The sequence below is a fragment of the Bufo bufo genome, chromosome 2 (assembly GCF_905171765.1).
Source record: "Bufo bufo chromosome 2, aBufBuf1.1, whole genome shotgun sequence".
NCBI lineage: Eukaryota > Metazoa > Chordata > Amphibia > Anura > Bufonidae > Bufo > Bufo bufo.
In genome coordinates, this window is record NC_053390.1 from 248131826 (window position 1) to 248148090 (window position 16265).

The following is a 16265-nucleotide window of genomic DNA, read 5'->3' on the forward strand; positions in this document are numbered from 1 at the left end:
CAATCTCTGCTCTAATACATTCATGTGGTTGAGGTCAGGATTCTGTGCCGGCAAGCCAATTTCTTCCACACAAAACTTACCCAACATTGTCTTTATGGACCTTTGCTTCGAGTACTGGAACACAACCATGCTGGAACAGAAAAGGGCCTTACCCAAACTGTTCCCACAAACTTGGAGGCATACAACAGTCCAAAATGTCTTGATATGCTAAGGCATTAAGATTTCCCTTCACTGAAGGGCCTAGGCCAATGATGATGAACCTTTTAGAGACCGAGTGCCCAAACTGCAACCCTACAACGCACTTATTTATCGCAAAGTGCCAACGCGGCAATTTAACCTGAATACTACAGTCTAATACAGTATATCTTCCATGTATTTTATCATTTAGCTATAATAGCCTGCCTACATTGAATGCGCTGTCTGCGCTGTTCATAGTGCACCCCGCGCTGATGACTGGCAGGAAAAGTCTAAGGGTCCATTCACACGTCCGTATGTGTTTTGCGGATCTGCAAAACACGGACACCGGCAATGTGCGTTCCACATTTTGCAGACCGCACATTGCTGGCAATCTCATAGAAAATGCCCTTTCTTGTCCGCGGACAAGAATAGGACATGTTCTATTTTTTTTGCGGAACGAAAGTGCGGATCCGGACAGCACATTCCGGCCCTATTGAAAATGAATGGGTCTACACCTGTTCCGCAAAATTGCGAAACTGATGCGGACCCATTTTGCGGACGTGTGAATGGACCCTAAGGCATATTGGTATACCATAGATCTTTTCCAGGACGCGGGTGCCCACTGAGATGGTTCTGAGTGCTGCCTCTGGCACCCGTGCCATAGGTTCGCCACCACTGGCCTAGGCCAACTCCTGAAAAACAACCCCATAGCATTATTCCGTTTCCACCAAACTTTACAGTTGGCACAATGCAGTAAGGCAGGTTAGGCTAGTTTCACACTAGTCCTAGGGATCCAGAAGGTTGTTTTAGCAGGGAACAGCCAGCCAGATCTCTGCATTCCATCATTGCCGGAAGTTTGAACATCTCCATCCAGCCCTACCAACTATAATTGGGACAGAAGTAGATCCAGCTGCATCCCGGCAGCGGCTTTCTTCCGGCCTATTCTCTGCATATTTGTCAGATTGAGACATTCCAACAATGCCAGAACGCAGATCCTGCAGATTGTTCCCTGCCAGAACCCTAGTGCTAGTGTGAAACTAGCCTAACATTCTCCTGGCCTTCTACAAATCCACACTCATCCATCAGACAGCCACACAGAACATTTTCCCACTGCTCCAGTCCAGTGATGATGTGCTTTCCACCACTCCATCTGACACTTGGCATTGTGCTTGGTGATGTAAGGCTTGCTGCTCAGCCATGGAAACTCATGCCATGAATCTCCTGGCTCACAGGTTTTGTGCTGATGTTAATACCAGAGGAGGCTTTAAGCTCTGCAGTTATTGAGTTAACACAGCATTGGTGATTTTTCTGCACTGTGCCCCAGCTCTCATGACCCCGCTCTGTAACTTTATATGGTCTCCACTTCATGGTTCCCAAACACTTCCACTTTATTGTAATACCGCTCACAGTTGATTGTGGAATATATAGGAGGAGGGAAGGTAATTTCATGAACTGACTTGTTATAGTGGTGACATCCTATTCCAGGACCATGCTGGAATTCAGTGAGCTCTTTAGAACGAGCCGTTCCTTCAGAAAGGTTTGTAAAGGCAACTTCATGTGTGCTGGTTTTTATACACCTGTGGCAATGGGATTGAATGAAACACCTGAATTCAGTGATTAAGAGGTGTGTCCCAATACTTTTGTCTATATACAGGTGAAACTCGAAAAATTAGAATATCGTGCAAAGTTCATTTATTTCAGTAATGCAACTTAAAAGGTGAAACTAACATATGAGAGACTCATTACATGCAAAGTGAGATATTTCAAGCCTTTATTTGTTATAATTTGGATGATTATGGCTTACAGCTTATGAAACCCCAAAGTCACAATTCTGAGGTCCCCTTTGCTCAGGGGATATGGACTAATTACCTGACTAGAGTGGGACACTTTGAGCCTAGAATATTGAACCTTTTCACAATATTCTAATTTTAAGCTGCATTAATGCAATTCCTTTTAATTTGCATTACTGAAATAAATGGACTTTTGCACGATATTCTAATTTTTCGAGTTATATATATATATATTTTTTTTTTTACTGTGAGAGTAATCAACTTAGGTTACACAGATATATGTATAAGTTTGTTGAATTAATTTACACTTCAATATGCAAGCTTCAGTAGTCTAGAAGAATGTGTTACCTGTAACAAAGACTAGGATTAAATGGATTCTGTCATGACATTTTAGGCCTATAACCTAAACATATGGCCAGGTCCGTACTAATAACCTGAATCCGAAACTGTCCTTATTAAATGTGCCTGTGTCTCTATTAGCACATAAAACAGGTTTTTATAACCTGTCATTCACCTACCTAAGGTGCCCAAGGGGACGTCGCTTCATACAGGGTGCCCGGCTGCAGCCATCTCCGTCTGGTGCCCAGCGCCGCCTTCCCAGTTGAAATCGCCGCCTTCCTCACCTCAGCCCTGCCTCCGCAATCGTCCGGTCCCTCTGCCAGATCCCGCACGTGCGCACTAGGCATAACCTGAGGGACTGGACGATTTATAAAAACCTGTTATAAAAACCTGTTTTATGTGCTAATAGAGACACAGGCACATTTAATAAGTACAGTTTCGGATTCAGGGTATTAGTACGGACCTGGCCATATGTTTAGGTTATAGGCCTAAAATGTCATGACAGAATCCATTTAATCCTAGTCTTTGTTACAGGTAACATTCACACGTCCGTATGTGTTTTGCGGATCTGCAAAACACGGACATCGGCAATGTGCGTTCCACATTTTGCGGACCGCACATTGCTGCCAATCTCATAGAAAATGCCCTTTCTTGTCCGCGAACAAGAATAGGACATGTTCTATTTTTTTTGCGGAACGAAAGTGCGGATCCGGACAGCACCTTAGTTAGGTAGGTGAATGACAGGTTATAAAAACCTGTTTTATGTGCTAATAGAGACACAGGCACATTTAATAAGGACAGTTTCGGATTCAGGTTATTAGTACGGACCTGGCCATATGTTTAGGTTATAGGCCTAAAATGTAATGACAGAATCCCTTTAAGGTCATCTGAAAATAAGTGAAGACATCAGTCTGTTAGGAGGAGGGGGAGTATAGTATCCAAATTGGCTACAGGAAAAAGGGAGTTTTTATGTTATTGTTTAAATTGTCAGAGTGGTTCTTTTAGGCAGAGATTGATTAATTAAGTCGGCCGAGAAACCACAGACAGATGCAATTGATATGTCTGAGGAGATCTGGTTAGACCGCCCCTAAGGTCTTTATTTTATACACTTCTCATTATAGGAGTTACAAGATAATTCAGGATGTTTACAGGGACAATACAAGTTACATAATTCCACGTGATACATATTGGCAATAAGAACACTTATATAACTGGGTAATAGATGAAACTGACAAGACTCTAAAATTAAAAGGTCAGATTCCCACAATTGGCTTGGACACATCTCAACCATCTGGCTCATCAATATCCACCTTCCTTGGAATTTCAAGAACCCAGGATCACAAGACACATTTCACAATTGTCATTAAATAGTTTAAACTATAACATAAAAACTCCCTAAAACTCCCTTGGATTTGGATACTATACTCCCCCCTCCCCCTTCACTTACTTTCAGATAGTGGAATATATGATAAAGGTAACATTCTTCTAGCATATTGAAGTGTAAATGAATTCAACAAACGTATAGATATATCTGTGTAACCTAAGTTGATTACTCTCACAATACATATTTATTACTAATAAATAAGTTTCTCCATCACAAGTTGGTGACTTGTACATTACCCGTGTCCAAACGGTGAAATAAAGTAGAAGCAGCAGTGCACACGGTTATCAATTATATGGCGTCTGTTCAGACCACTCTCGTCATGAAGGTAGCGCTCAAACTGGTTATCTATGTATTGAATGATGGTTTTAAAACTGAAAGGAGGAGGAAAAATATATGTTCATTAGATGCAAGGCTACACTACATGATAACTTCTTACATTTCACAACTTTTCATTATTTTCTGTGAAGGTCAGTAAGCGATCAAACTGCGAGCTGAAGGAGTAGAGCCAGCTGTTATAACAGAGGCTCATCCTCCTCCTGCACCAAGATCACAAACATCAAATCCTAGGAAATGAGAGCGCCCGAAATGACCAGGGCTTCCTGCAGAATACGCATGCACTGTGTCAGCACAGAGACCGGGCTCTGGAGCAATTAAGACAGGTGACATTACTATGCGACCCTAGGGAGGAAAAGGGACCACACCAGCTAAACATAGAGCAAACGAGAAGCTCAGAAAGTACGTCAGTCCTAATGCTGGGATTCCAATAGTCTGTGCTAAACAATATAACGTCAATAACCGGGGCTCGATTTCCAGTCCAGTTACTTGTAGACCTTCTTGAATACTGGTAGTAGTTCGGCCGCCTTCATCTTTGGAAGCCATTCAGCTGTTATCACAGGATATGCCCTCAGAGACCAGGTGCTTCCCATCGCATGATACAATGGCCAGTGTTCGTGAAAAATAAAACCGAAAAAACACACAGCAGGAAGTGACCTCATATGGCCAGAAATGACTTCACTAATTTCTTGTTATTTCATGCACCAATATGGCTGTAAAATCACAGGAGAACTAGAAATTTCATTTCACCAATGCTGTTCTTTCATAATTGCTTCTTTACATCAATCTCTTATTTAGGGGCCGTTCACACAGTGTCTTTAACAGGCAGAAGTTGGCACGGATAGCACACGCAGAAACCGCCTTCCACTGTATTCAATGGGATGCCGCGGTTTATTGTCGCAGCAAGAAGGGACATGTCCTTTATTGGCGCAGCGATAAACCACGACTGCGTGCACAGCAGCGGGACTTGCCATTGAAGGAAATGGGTGTCTGTTTCCAAGTGGCCGCCCTGCAGTTCTCTGGCATGTAAGCTACCCCCAATTCTGCCAAAAACAAGGAGTGGAACCTTACGAGAAAGCATGATGGAAACAATTGCCCTTCTTCTGTGTTTTGGAGCCATTCCAGCTTTAATACTGATGCCAAATACTAACCATTTACAAATTTTGTCATCTCCACCAGGGGGCAGCGATGCCGTCCACTGTACCACCGCAGCCAATCACTGGTCTCAGTGTTCTAATGCCGTAGACTGCCTGCAGTGGTATCAGGGACATCACTGCTGCAGCCAAAACAACATGTCACTGTTCCAGGGAGGACTGAGCAGGAACACTGGATCAGATCAGATGGGGCTTGGAAAGTACTTTTTTAGTCATTATTTTAAGTGTTTGGCAGACTGGAAGAATAATAAAATGGGACCTATCAGCTCACCTGACTTGCCTGTTTTATTAGCCTTTTGCATTCCCCATGAAATAATTTCTCGAGCAACCTTTCTCATGCCCCTGTGCTATTCCTACTGGAAATGTATGAATAAACTGGGTGTTACCATTTCCCTTGTGAAACAAGTGTGCCCCTACACAGTCAGCACTGGTTGGACTGTAGTAGACTGTGCAGGGACACACCTCCAACTGGTAGCACCTAACTAAATGTAGTCATACATTTCTCAGAACAATGAGTGCTGTGTCTACAGAACAGGAAGCAGCAATGCCACTTCCTGCTGTGATCATGTAATCGCTGGGGCCAGGTAACTGCAGGAGCTGCTGGATCTTACCAGATCACCTCTGCAGTTCATGTCAGGAGGCTGTATTCCTCCTGTAACTGGGGCTAATATGTCAGCCAAAGCTACCCCAGAAAGCAGTGATGTTATAATCCCTCCCAAAGCTCTTGTTTGACTTTAGGCAAAAAATTAAATAAAGCTCTGGGCCCCAGTGGCTGTAAACTATATACCACCTATATCAAAACAACAGGAAAGGAAATGGGACATAAAGTATTTTTGTTACATTTTGTGCTTTTACAAAATAAAAACATGAAAAAGACTTTTTTTCTTTTTTTACAGGTATAAAAAAATTAAAGTAATTAAATAGTAACATAAAAAAGGCTTCAAAGTAAAAGTCCTGTGTATCACTGAAAAAGATGCAAAAATTATTTAAATACCCTAACCATACAGAAAAAAAAGGTTATGGCTTTTGAAGCTCCATGTATTAAAAAGACAAAAAATGTGTCTGATCAGGAAGGAGGCGAAATTGCTTGGTCTTAAACTGATAAACTCTTTCTTCACGGGCAGAGAACGCCGTACCTGTTGATGAATATGGGGTCTGCTAAAAAAAACAACAAAAAAAAAAAAACGCCAGGTCAGCCTGAAAGCCGTATTTTTTTATGTATTTATGCCAGAAAAGCATATCAAAAGAAATATAAAAAGAAAACAAAACAAGCTCCAAACAGAACAAACTCCAGTTCTTCTCGCACTCATAGTGAAAGTGCTTTTAATATTATGCCGTCTGTCGCCGCTAGGGCCATAAATTAGGCTAAATAATCTATCATTTTGGCTGCAGGTCGACTGGTATTCCTACTTTACAATAAATACCAGCAGACCTAAGCCCAAATCCCACGCCCTTAAATCAGATTACATTTAATGAAATGTAACTTTGTGTAAAAGTGTTCCAGAAGAAAACCAGTGATAAGAAATCCATGTACCGTAGTGGCTCCAGATTTCACATTACAGCTGGTGCCCGTGACCTGCGCATTGTTACGAGGATCCAAGTAAGGCAGCCAGAAAGATTTCAATGGAATAAACAAGTAGAATTCGCACACAATCAACAGGAAGAACTGCTTAAAACACAATAATCTGGCTGGGAGCTCTCGCAGGGGCAAGACGGCAACGGAAGGAAACGGGGGACTCCTGCACATCGCTCTCTAGCTACCCACTGCGAGCCACAGCTATCACATTTAACCCTTACACCAATGGAGACACACACAGCCTCATGCTTTTTTCCAGTGCCATATTGAGGGAAAGGTGAACCAACAGGAAATTCACGACCACCAAACTGCAAGGCCCCAGAGATGCCACGGAGTATTCTTTTACAAACACACATCTCATCATCTTCAGGTACAGGTCCCACCTTTGAGCATAGGTTATAGAGTGGGCAAATGTCATATTTATCATCTTTGTAATATATATTAATTAACTTTTTTGCATTTTTAACTTTTTAGTTTCTTCCATTTCCAGTGGAAAATGTAGGGGAAAAAATAAATAAAATAAAATCAAACAGTCTCATTCTATGCAGAAAGGTAAAACACTGATTTGTCAGCTTGTCAATGACTTCCAGGTAGCAATAGATTTTTTTCTTAATACTGAAGTGAAAATGTACCAAGAAATAAGCTAAAATATCAAAACAGGAAATAAAGACTGAAGATTTTATAGGTGCTGACTACATCAATGATGACTGATAGCTTTCTCCCCGTAAGGCCTCATTCACGTATCTGTGTCCGCTTTGCAAAAGCAAATACTCGGACCGTGTAGACATGTTTCCATGCTTTTCCACTGTGACTGATCCGTTGGCCCTTAGGTCTTATTCACACATCCGTGTCCATTTTACGCCCATAAAAAAAAATATATATATAATTTGGCAGCGTTTCATCCGTGAAGGTGTCTGTAAAGGGTCCGTCCATATTCCAAGTGCACTGCTACTCTGAAAAAGGCATTTCTAGAGAATCCCCTACCAGTGGTCCGTATAAACTACTGACAGAACACAGATGCTATCCATGTTCAATCAGTGGTTTTCAAGGCTCCACAGACTTCAATGGGTGTGTTTGGTAAGCAATATGGACCAAAGTAGTGAATACTCCATTGTTTCTTCACTGACCCACTGTCAGGTAAAACAACAAGAATGTACGAATAAACACTAAAGATCACGTCTGTGATTTACGTACTTGTAAAAAAAAACTACTGTGCATAGGGAGTAAGCTATATATCACTGGCAGGTGGGCAGGACTATCCCCACAAGGTCATGCAGCGATCGGCAGAACGTCGAAGACTGATTCTTCTTAGCAAAGCTCAGTTAGGACTTTGATAGGAAAACTCTTTACACCATGTTTTCTAGTACAAAACTATCAAAAAATGTTTCATGTCCCTGCCCCTACACTAGATTGAAAATAAACCAAAACAGTTACACTTTAAGCATAACATTTATGGCTGGGTTCACATCATGTTTTTCCCATCCGCTTAACGTATATAAAAAAAACTTATACTTTAATCCAGGGGTGCACAACATTTTCTGGGTGGGGGCCACATTGTCAGACTGAAGCAACGTTAAAGAGGACCTTTCACCGATTATTACACTATGAACTAACTATACAGACATGTAGAGCGGCACCCGGGGATCTCACTGCACTTACTATTATCCCCGGGCGCCGCTCCGTTCTCCCGCTATGACCCCCGGTATCTCCGTTCCCTAAGTTATGGTAGGCGGAGTCTGCCCTTGTTCTTCTGTAGCGCTGGCCAATCGCATTGCAGAGCTCACAGCCGGGGAGAAAATAACCTCCCAGGCTGTGAGCTCTGCGCTGCAATTGGCCAGCACTAAAGCAGAACAAGGGCAGACTGCGCCTACCATAACTTAGTGACTGGAATCTCGCCTACTATAACTTAGTGAGCGGAGATACCGAAGGGCATAGCAGGAGAACGGAGCGGCGCCCGGGGATAATAGTAAGTGCAGTGAGATACCTGGGCACCGCTCTACATGTCTGTATAGTTAGTTCATAGTGTAATAATCGGTGAAAGGTCCTCTTTAAGGGCTGAAAATAAAATTTACAGGGGTATTAACAACTGAAATACTGTATTTATGGCAGATCGTACATACAGTATATACCACTAGTGTCTAGTTACAATTCCCATCTAATGGGAGAATACATGACAAATACATGTGAGCAGCCACAAGACAGACATACATGTCTGTGACCAGAAGGTTGGGGGCCGCACAGAATGGTATCAAGGGCCGCAGGTTGTGCACCACTGCATTAAACGGATGCCTAAGAGACTGATGCCATACAATGGGAGCCGTTCAACATAGAGTTCTATTGTAAAAAAAAATAATTAAAAATAATTTTTTTATTTTTTTTTTACCAGACTGTGCAGGTCACAAGAACGTGGTGTATTGCATTTTTGTAACCTTTTTTGTTTTTTGCAACATATATGTCAAACTGAGGCATAAAACGTGATGTGAACCCACCCTAAGGCCGAATGCACACGGCCATGTTCTGCGGCCGAGAGCGGTCCGTGGTAACCCGGCCGGGATTCCTGCTGACAGCAGGAGCGCACGGCGTCATTGGTTGCTATGACGCTGTGCGCTTCATGCCGCCGCTGCTGTACAGTGATACACTGGTATAGATCATACGAGTGTATCACTGTACAGCAGCGGCGGCATGAAGGACACGGCGTCATAGCAACCAATGACGCCGTGTGCTCCTGCTGTCAGCAGGAATCCCGGCCATGAGTACCACGGACCGCTCTCGGCCGCAGGACACGGCCGTGTGCATTCGCCTAAGAGAAAAGAACTGTTCACTCTTCCCAGAAATGTTCTTCTCAACCTACCAATCTTGGCTGTTGATGGCATCCCCATAGCCTGGAGTATCTACAACGGTTAGGCGAAGTTTTACTCCGCGTTCTTCAATCTCCACGGTTGATGCTTCAATTTGAACCGTTCGTTCAATTTTCTCTAGAAAATAAATAGGGAGTCAAATTATATTCTGGAATACATGCAACTAAATATAGTGCTTTACATTAAAGTTGACCCTGGTAACACCCCTGACATGTCTGTTTTAGGAAATGCTTGTCTTCCCATCATAACACAATTCCAGGTAAAATACAGATAAAACAGAAAGTCAGTCCTGTGTCCCAACACGGACAGTTACTTGCGCTGCTGCTGGTCCCGGGTTAGTGTGGTAGGTTTCACACTGGCAAAGTCAAGTAAATAGGTTTTGGAACCGCGCTGCTGGAAACTATGTATTCCGGTCACAGGTGGATGGTACAAGGGTGTCAGCCCCTCTCCTCGACAACCAAAGGATACGGTCCTCCCAGACCTCCTCCTCTACAAGATTTAAGGAGATAGGCAAGATAGTGAAGCACCCTTGAGAATATTATTCTAAAAGGTTTTATTCTACTTACAACAGGTCAGTAGACAAAAGGCATAAAAATACAAAGTGATCGTCACGTTCCTGCCCGACCCGGGTTTCGCTACCTCGCTTCTTCAAGGGCGATGACTGAGCATGCTCACAATCGAGCCCTATAAATAGCCCAGCTGTCTCATTATTCAAGCGGGTGTGGTTCCGATCCGTATAGTATGTTTTCAAAATAACAGTTTTACAGCATATAACATAAAATTACATTCATTAGTTTTTTTAGTGCAATCACCTTTAAAATATAGACATAAAAATACACACGGGAGCAGATTGTTCCTCCCTATTGCCAGTTCATATAAAAGCCCTTTCGGGTTACCGCCAATATCCATACTCAATATATAAATTCAGCCTCTTTATAGGAATCTATCCCCCACATAGTCTTCTGGTGTCCTAAACATATTCCAACTCAATCTATTATAGTAGTCCTATCATCCTATACATTCCATCCACTCCTAGAATGTTATACAGATATTCTCCACCTACTCCCAGAGCGTCATTCAGCTGATCTCCGCCCCCTCCTGGAGCGTCACTCCACAAGACGCCGTCCCATCCTGGGGCGTCACTCAGGTGGTCTCCGCCCACTCCTGGAGCGTCACTCAGAAGGACGCCACCCACTTCGGTAGCGTCATTCAGGTATTCTCGACCCCGTCTCCACCTCTGACATTCCTATCACGGGGCGTCATGGTCCAATGGAGCAGCCAGGAAACCTGACGTCACCCAAAGGTCCTTAGGAGGCCAGGTAGAGAACAGCCGAACGGCGTCACCGGTAAGATCGTTTTACAATAAGCATGGTTTTAGGTCAAATTCGATGTTGAGCCCTCTGGGTTGTAGGGTTCCTAGCTGGTAAATCCACTCCACCTCTTTTCTATTGATTTGTGCCAGCGAGTCCCCTCCACGCCAGTGTGGCTTAACAATTTCAACTCCAGCAAATTTTAACCCTTGCGGATTTTTTCCATGCAATAATTTAAAGTGTGCTGATACACTATGGGTCATTAAACCTTTTTTGATGTTCCGTAGGTGTTCTTGTATCCTAACCTTCAGCTTCCTAATTGTCCGTCCCACGTACTGGAGCCCACAAGGTCATTCCAGTACGTAGATTATGCCCTCATTTTCGCACGAACAGTTGTTCTTTACACGAAATTCGACCCCATTCATTTTAGACACTATATGTTTAATATTTATTTGACGATCTTTGGAGTTCCGATTTCTACAACATGCACAAAATCCACACCAGGTAAATTTTCCTTCTTTTTTCACCTTTACATTAACTGGGGGTATGGCACTACGTACGAGTTTCTCTCTAATGTTAGTCGCTTTTTTAAAAATAAAAGAGGGCATTATTTTTCCTATTGTTGGATCATTTTTTAAAACTCCCCAGTTCTTTTTCACCATTTTCTTGATGTTATCTGACATGGAGCAGAATTTGGTCACAAATGAAAATCTGTAGTCCCTATTTTCCTTTTCCACTATTCCTTTTGTATGTTCCTTTCTTCCCCTTGTTTCCATCTCTACGTTCTGTATACATACATCTAGATTAGCCTCATCATATCCTCTCTCCATAAATCTATTTTTTAACACACCACATTGTGTTCTATATTCACTCAATTCTGTACAGTTACGGGCAAATAAGGAGTTATATGAAAAATGTAGCAAACAATGTCAAGAATCAGTTTTAAAATCTGAAAAAGAAATAAGGAGTAAGAAACAAAAGAAATATGCCAAAATCTGCAATGATTATAAAATGAATATGGTATATAAATGGAAAAATAAACAAAATAATGTAGAGGAAACTATGTTAAATTCGGCACCTGTGGGTGAATACAGTGATAGTAATCCTAATCCAGGAAACTACACTGGAGGTTTTAGGAAACCAGAAAATGGAGTTGGGAAACAAAAGGCTTTTAAGAATAATTATAACCAACAAGCCAATGAGTATATACCGCAGCGCAATCATGGTTATGAACCTAGAAACCAAGAGCGCACTTATCAGCCTAATATCGTGCGAAAATGAGGGCATAATCTACGTACTGGAATGCCCTTGTGGGCTCCAGTACGTGGGACGGACAATTAGGAAGCTGAAGGTTAGGATACAAGAACACCTACGGAACATCAAAAAAGGTTTAATGACCCATAGTGTATCAGCACACTTTAAATTATTGCATGGAAAAAATCCGCAAGGGTTAAAATTTGCTGGAGTTGAAATTGTTAAGCCACACTGGCGTGGAGGGGACTCGCTGGCACAAATCAATAGAAAAGAGGTGGAGTGGATTTACCAGCTAGGAACCCTACAACCCAGAGGGCTCAACATCGAATTTGACCTAAAACCATGCTTATTGTAAAACGATCTTACCGGTGACGCCGTTCGGCTGTTCTCTACCTGGCCTCCTAAGGACCTTTGGGTGACGTCAGGTTTCCTGGCTGCTCCATTGGACCATGACGCCTCGTGATAGGAATGTCAGAGGTGGAGGCAGGGTCGAGAATACCTGAATGACGCTACCGAAGTGGGTGGCGTCCTTCTGAGTGACGCTCCAGGAGTGGGCGAAGACCACCTGAGTGACGCCCCAGGATGGGACGGCGTCTTGTGGAGTGACGCTCCAGGAGGGGGCGGAGATCAGCTGAATGACGCTCTGGGAGTAGGTGGAGAATATCGGTATAACATTCTAGGAGTGGATGGAATGTATAGGATGATAGGACTACTATAATAGATTGAGTTGGAATATGTTTAGGACACGAGAAGACTATGTGGGGGATAGATTCCTATAAAGAGGCTGAATTTATATATTGAGTATGGATATTGGCGGTAACCCGAAAGGGCTTTTATATGAACTGGCAATAGGGAGGAACAATCTGCTCCCGTGTGTATTTTTATGTCTATATTTTAAAGGTGATTGCACTAAAAAAACTAATGAATGTAATTTTATGTTATATGCTGTAAAACTGTTATTTTGAAAACATACTATACGGATCGGAACCACACCCGCTTGAATAATGAGACAGCTGGGCTATTTATAGGGCTCGATTGTGAGCATGCTCAGTCATCGCCCTTGAAGAAGCGAGGTAGCGAAACCCGGGTCGGGCAGGAACGTGACGATCACTTTGTATTTTTATGCCTTTTGTCTACTGACCTGTTGTAAGTAGAATAAAACCTTTTAGAATAATATTCTCAAGGGTGCTTCACTATCTTGCCTATCTCCTTAAATCTTGTAGAGGAGGAGGTCTGGGAGGACCGTATCCTTTGGTTGTCGAGGAGAGGGGCTGACACCCTTGTACCATCCACCTGTGACCGGAATACATAGTTTCCAGCAGCGCGGTTCCATAACACAATTCCACACTGCACCACTCCTTCATTCCACATATGAAACTTTTGTCACCCCCTTGTCCACGCACAGACTTGGACGGTGTCGAGACATGCCCTCCACTGATAACATTAGCTTGTCCATTTATTCATATATTTCTAGGTTGAACAACAGCATCTAAAGTCAACTATATAGATCCTGAAATGTGTACAAGAGCTGCTTCTAAAAGACATAGCCAAAGACTACGATAAAAAGAATAGGATGCATTAAAGTGGCTGTGAACGTTTAGGGGGGAACCTACCTTCCTGGGTCGACGTGCAAAGGAAAGGATACTTACTTGTTTCCTGACGCTGGCTCCTGCATTCTCCAGCCTCCACTACTCTGCTTGGGTCCCTAGATATAAACTCTCGGTTTGAAGCTGCTGCAGCCAATCGCCTGCTCCCTTTGTGTCATGTGATCACTTGACATGATTCAAGGTCACCTCTGCGCTCCGCGGCCAGTAACTGGCTGCAGCAGCATCAAACCAGAAGTTTTCATCTCAGAACCCAATCGTAGGCTGGAGCGCCCAGGAGTTGGGAAGCAGGGGTTGAGGTGGGCAAACGTGCACAACCCATTTAAATGTCATGCTTTTCTTTGAGGTCACATATTGACAGGCTTTGTGGTTAGGTTTTCCAAATGGACCATTGTGCCCCTTCTGTTAATCCCTTCATGGCGACACTTGTTTCCACATCTAGACAGATATATCCATCATGATGCACTTATAAAATTGTTGTGGAGGCAGGGCTTTATTACCCAGCCCTGCTCTTGCAACAACTGCCAAGATCAGAGATAACTCTAATCCTGGTTGTTTAACCAACTAGATGCAAAGATCAATAGCAACTGCAGCATGTAAGGTGTCTGACTCAGGGAAATGATAGCAGGGTGCTGATGCGTTACCACAGCAACCGAAGGACTGACAAAGGCCCCCACATCTGCTGTCAGTCAACTGATATTTAATAAAGTCTCACAAGAAAAAATAAAAATAAAATTAGAACAAACCACTTTCTCTAAAAACAAAAAAGCCTAATAACCCATAAATATAAAGATAGAAATATGGCTTGGAAAAAAAATAAAAAAATAGCATAGTAACTTTTTTTTCTTTTTTTTTTTTTTAAGGCTACTTATATCTGCGTTGTGATGTCCGATTCTGAGATCCGGCACAGGCTCTCAAAACCGCAGCACAACGCTTCAGTATTGTCCCCATTCGTTGTCAATAGGGACAAAGCTGAACAAACCGGAAAAAAGTACAGCAGAATGCATACCATTCCGGTTTGCTGCATTCCCATGCTGAACACAAAATCGCTGCAAGCAGCATTTTTGTGTGCGGCATGGGAAATTGAACAAGCCAGATCCGGCACCAAAAACCATGTAAGTCAATGGTGCCAGAGCCGTTTTTTTTTCAGACAAGAAAAAACGGATCTGACCCCCCTTGACTTACAATGGTTTTATTTATTTTTAATATAATACAACCGGATGCGTTCTAAACAGATGCAGCTGGTTGTATTATTACAACAGAAGCATGTTGCTGTGGTTTTGAGATCCCATCCAATCGCAGATGTGAAAGTAGCCTAAATTAGCCAAATACTTGTAGCCCCAAATTGTATCAATAAAACTATAACTTATCCCACAAAAATAAGCCCTCATATACAGGTACATTGAAGTAAAAAAAAAAAATAATTATGACTCTTGAGATGTGGCAACACAAAATTATTTTGGCTCGTGTTTTTGGTCTCCAGTGGACTAGTGACGTCCCGTTGTCACGTGACTGCTGCAGCCATTCATTGGTCTCGAGCAGCATGCCTCGACCAAAAAGTACGCTACAAATATTCTCTCTTCTAAGGAAACACATTTGGGCCTGCAGAGTCCAGAACGGCAATTAGGTACCTTGCAGTATCAAACTGAATTTCATCCAACATAGGCCCAGATTTACTAATGTGGCTGTGGCAAAAATCTGTGTAAATAACTGGTGCAAATTGCTGAAATCTGGGCAATCTAGGATTTCTACACTTTTTTACAACATGCTCAACAAGGGGCAGAGCTTAAGATGAAGGCGCCTTACAGAAGGGGCAGGTCTAAGATGCACCATAATTGCGCCACAATTCTGGTGTAAAAAATATGAAACTAAGCCAAACAATAGTCTGTACAGAGTCAGAAAAATAGTCCATCCGTGCACCAGGTTTATCATCCAGCCGGAGCCCCTGTGATATATCTGGGGCTGGTCAGAACATATGCCAACATAAATATGGAAAGGTAGTGAACAATATTCTGCAACTGACCAGAAGAAACATGATAAAGTTTTTACACGACTAAAACAGGCAACGTTAGGGCAAAATCTTTATAGATTTACATCCGGTTGCTTATATAGCATAAACATACTCTGCAGCGCTGTACGGAGAGTATCACTGTTCATTCTTTATGTGTGGACAACATTGGAACAGAAAGAAAGGGGTAAAACTAGCAAATGACACAACTCTGAATGTGTAAATGATGCCAGGTCAGAGAAGGAAAGGGTCATGAGTCAGACAAGTGTCAGCAAGTACCTGCAGCTCCAGGTATGTACCGTTCAGGATACAGGTCAGTAAGGAACAAACTGTTGATCAAGGTAGATTTCCCCAGTCCTGACTCTCCTGCAAGTAAAAGCATCTTTAGAAACAGGTGCTATCAAATACAGTATATATCCTACAACATGAAATCTAAATGCTTAAAGGGGTATTCCCATCTTGTAAAGTGAAATACCAC

At 42.6% G+C, this 16265-nt stretch overlaps 1 protein-coding gene across 5 annotated transcripts in view; it reads right to left on the minus strand.

The window, feature by feature from the left end:
* The window catches only part of LOC120988694 (septin-2A), a 112869-nt gene that overhangs the window by 73291 nt on the left and 23313 nt on the right, over positions 1-16265 (minus strand). For all 5 annotated transcript variants that reach the window (XM_040416339.1, XM_040416340.1, XM_040416341.1 and 2 more), the window contains 3 exons: positions 16067-16153; positions 9605-9728; positions 3927-4061 (listed from right to left, as the gene is read on the minus strand). In XM_040416339.1, the coding sequence (XP_040272273.1) occupies positions 3927-4061; positions 9605-9728; positions 16067-16153 (346 nt within the window). The remainder of the gene's footprint in view (positions 1-3926; positions 4062-9604; positions 9729-16066; positions 16154-16265) is intronic.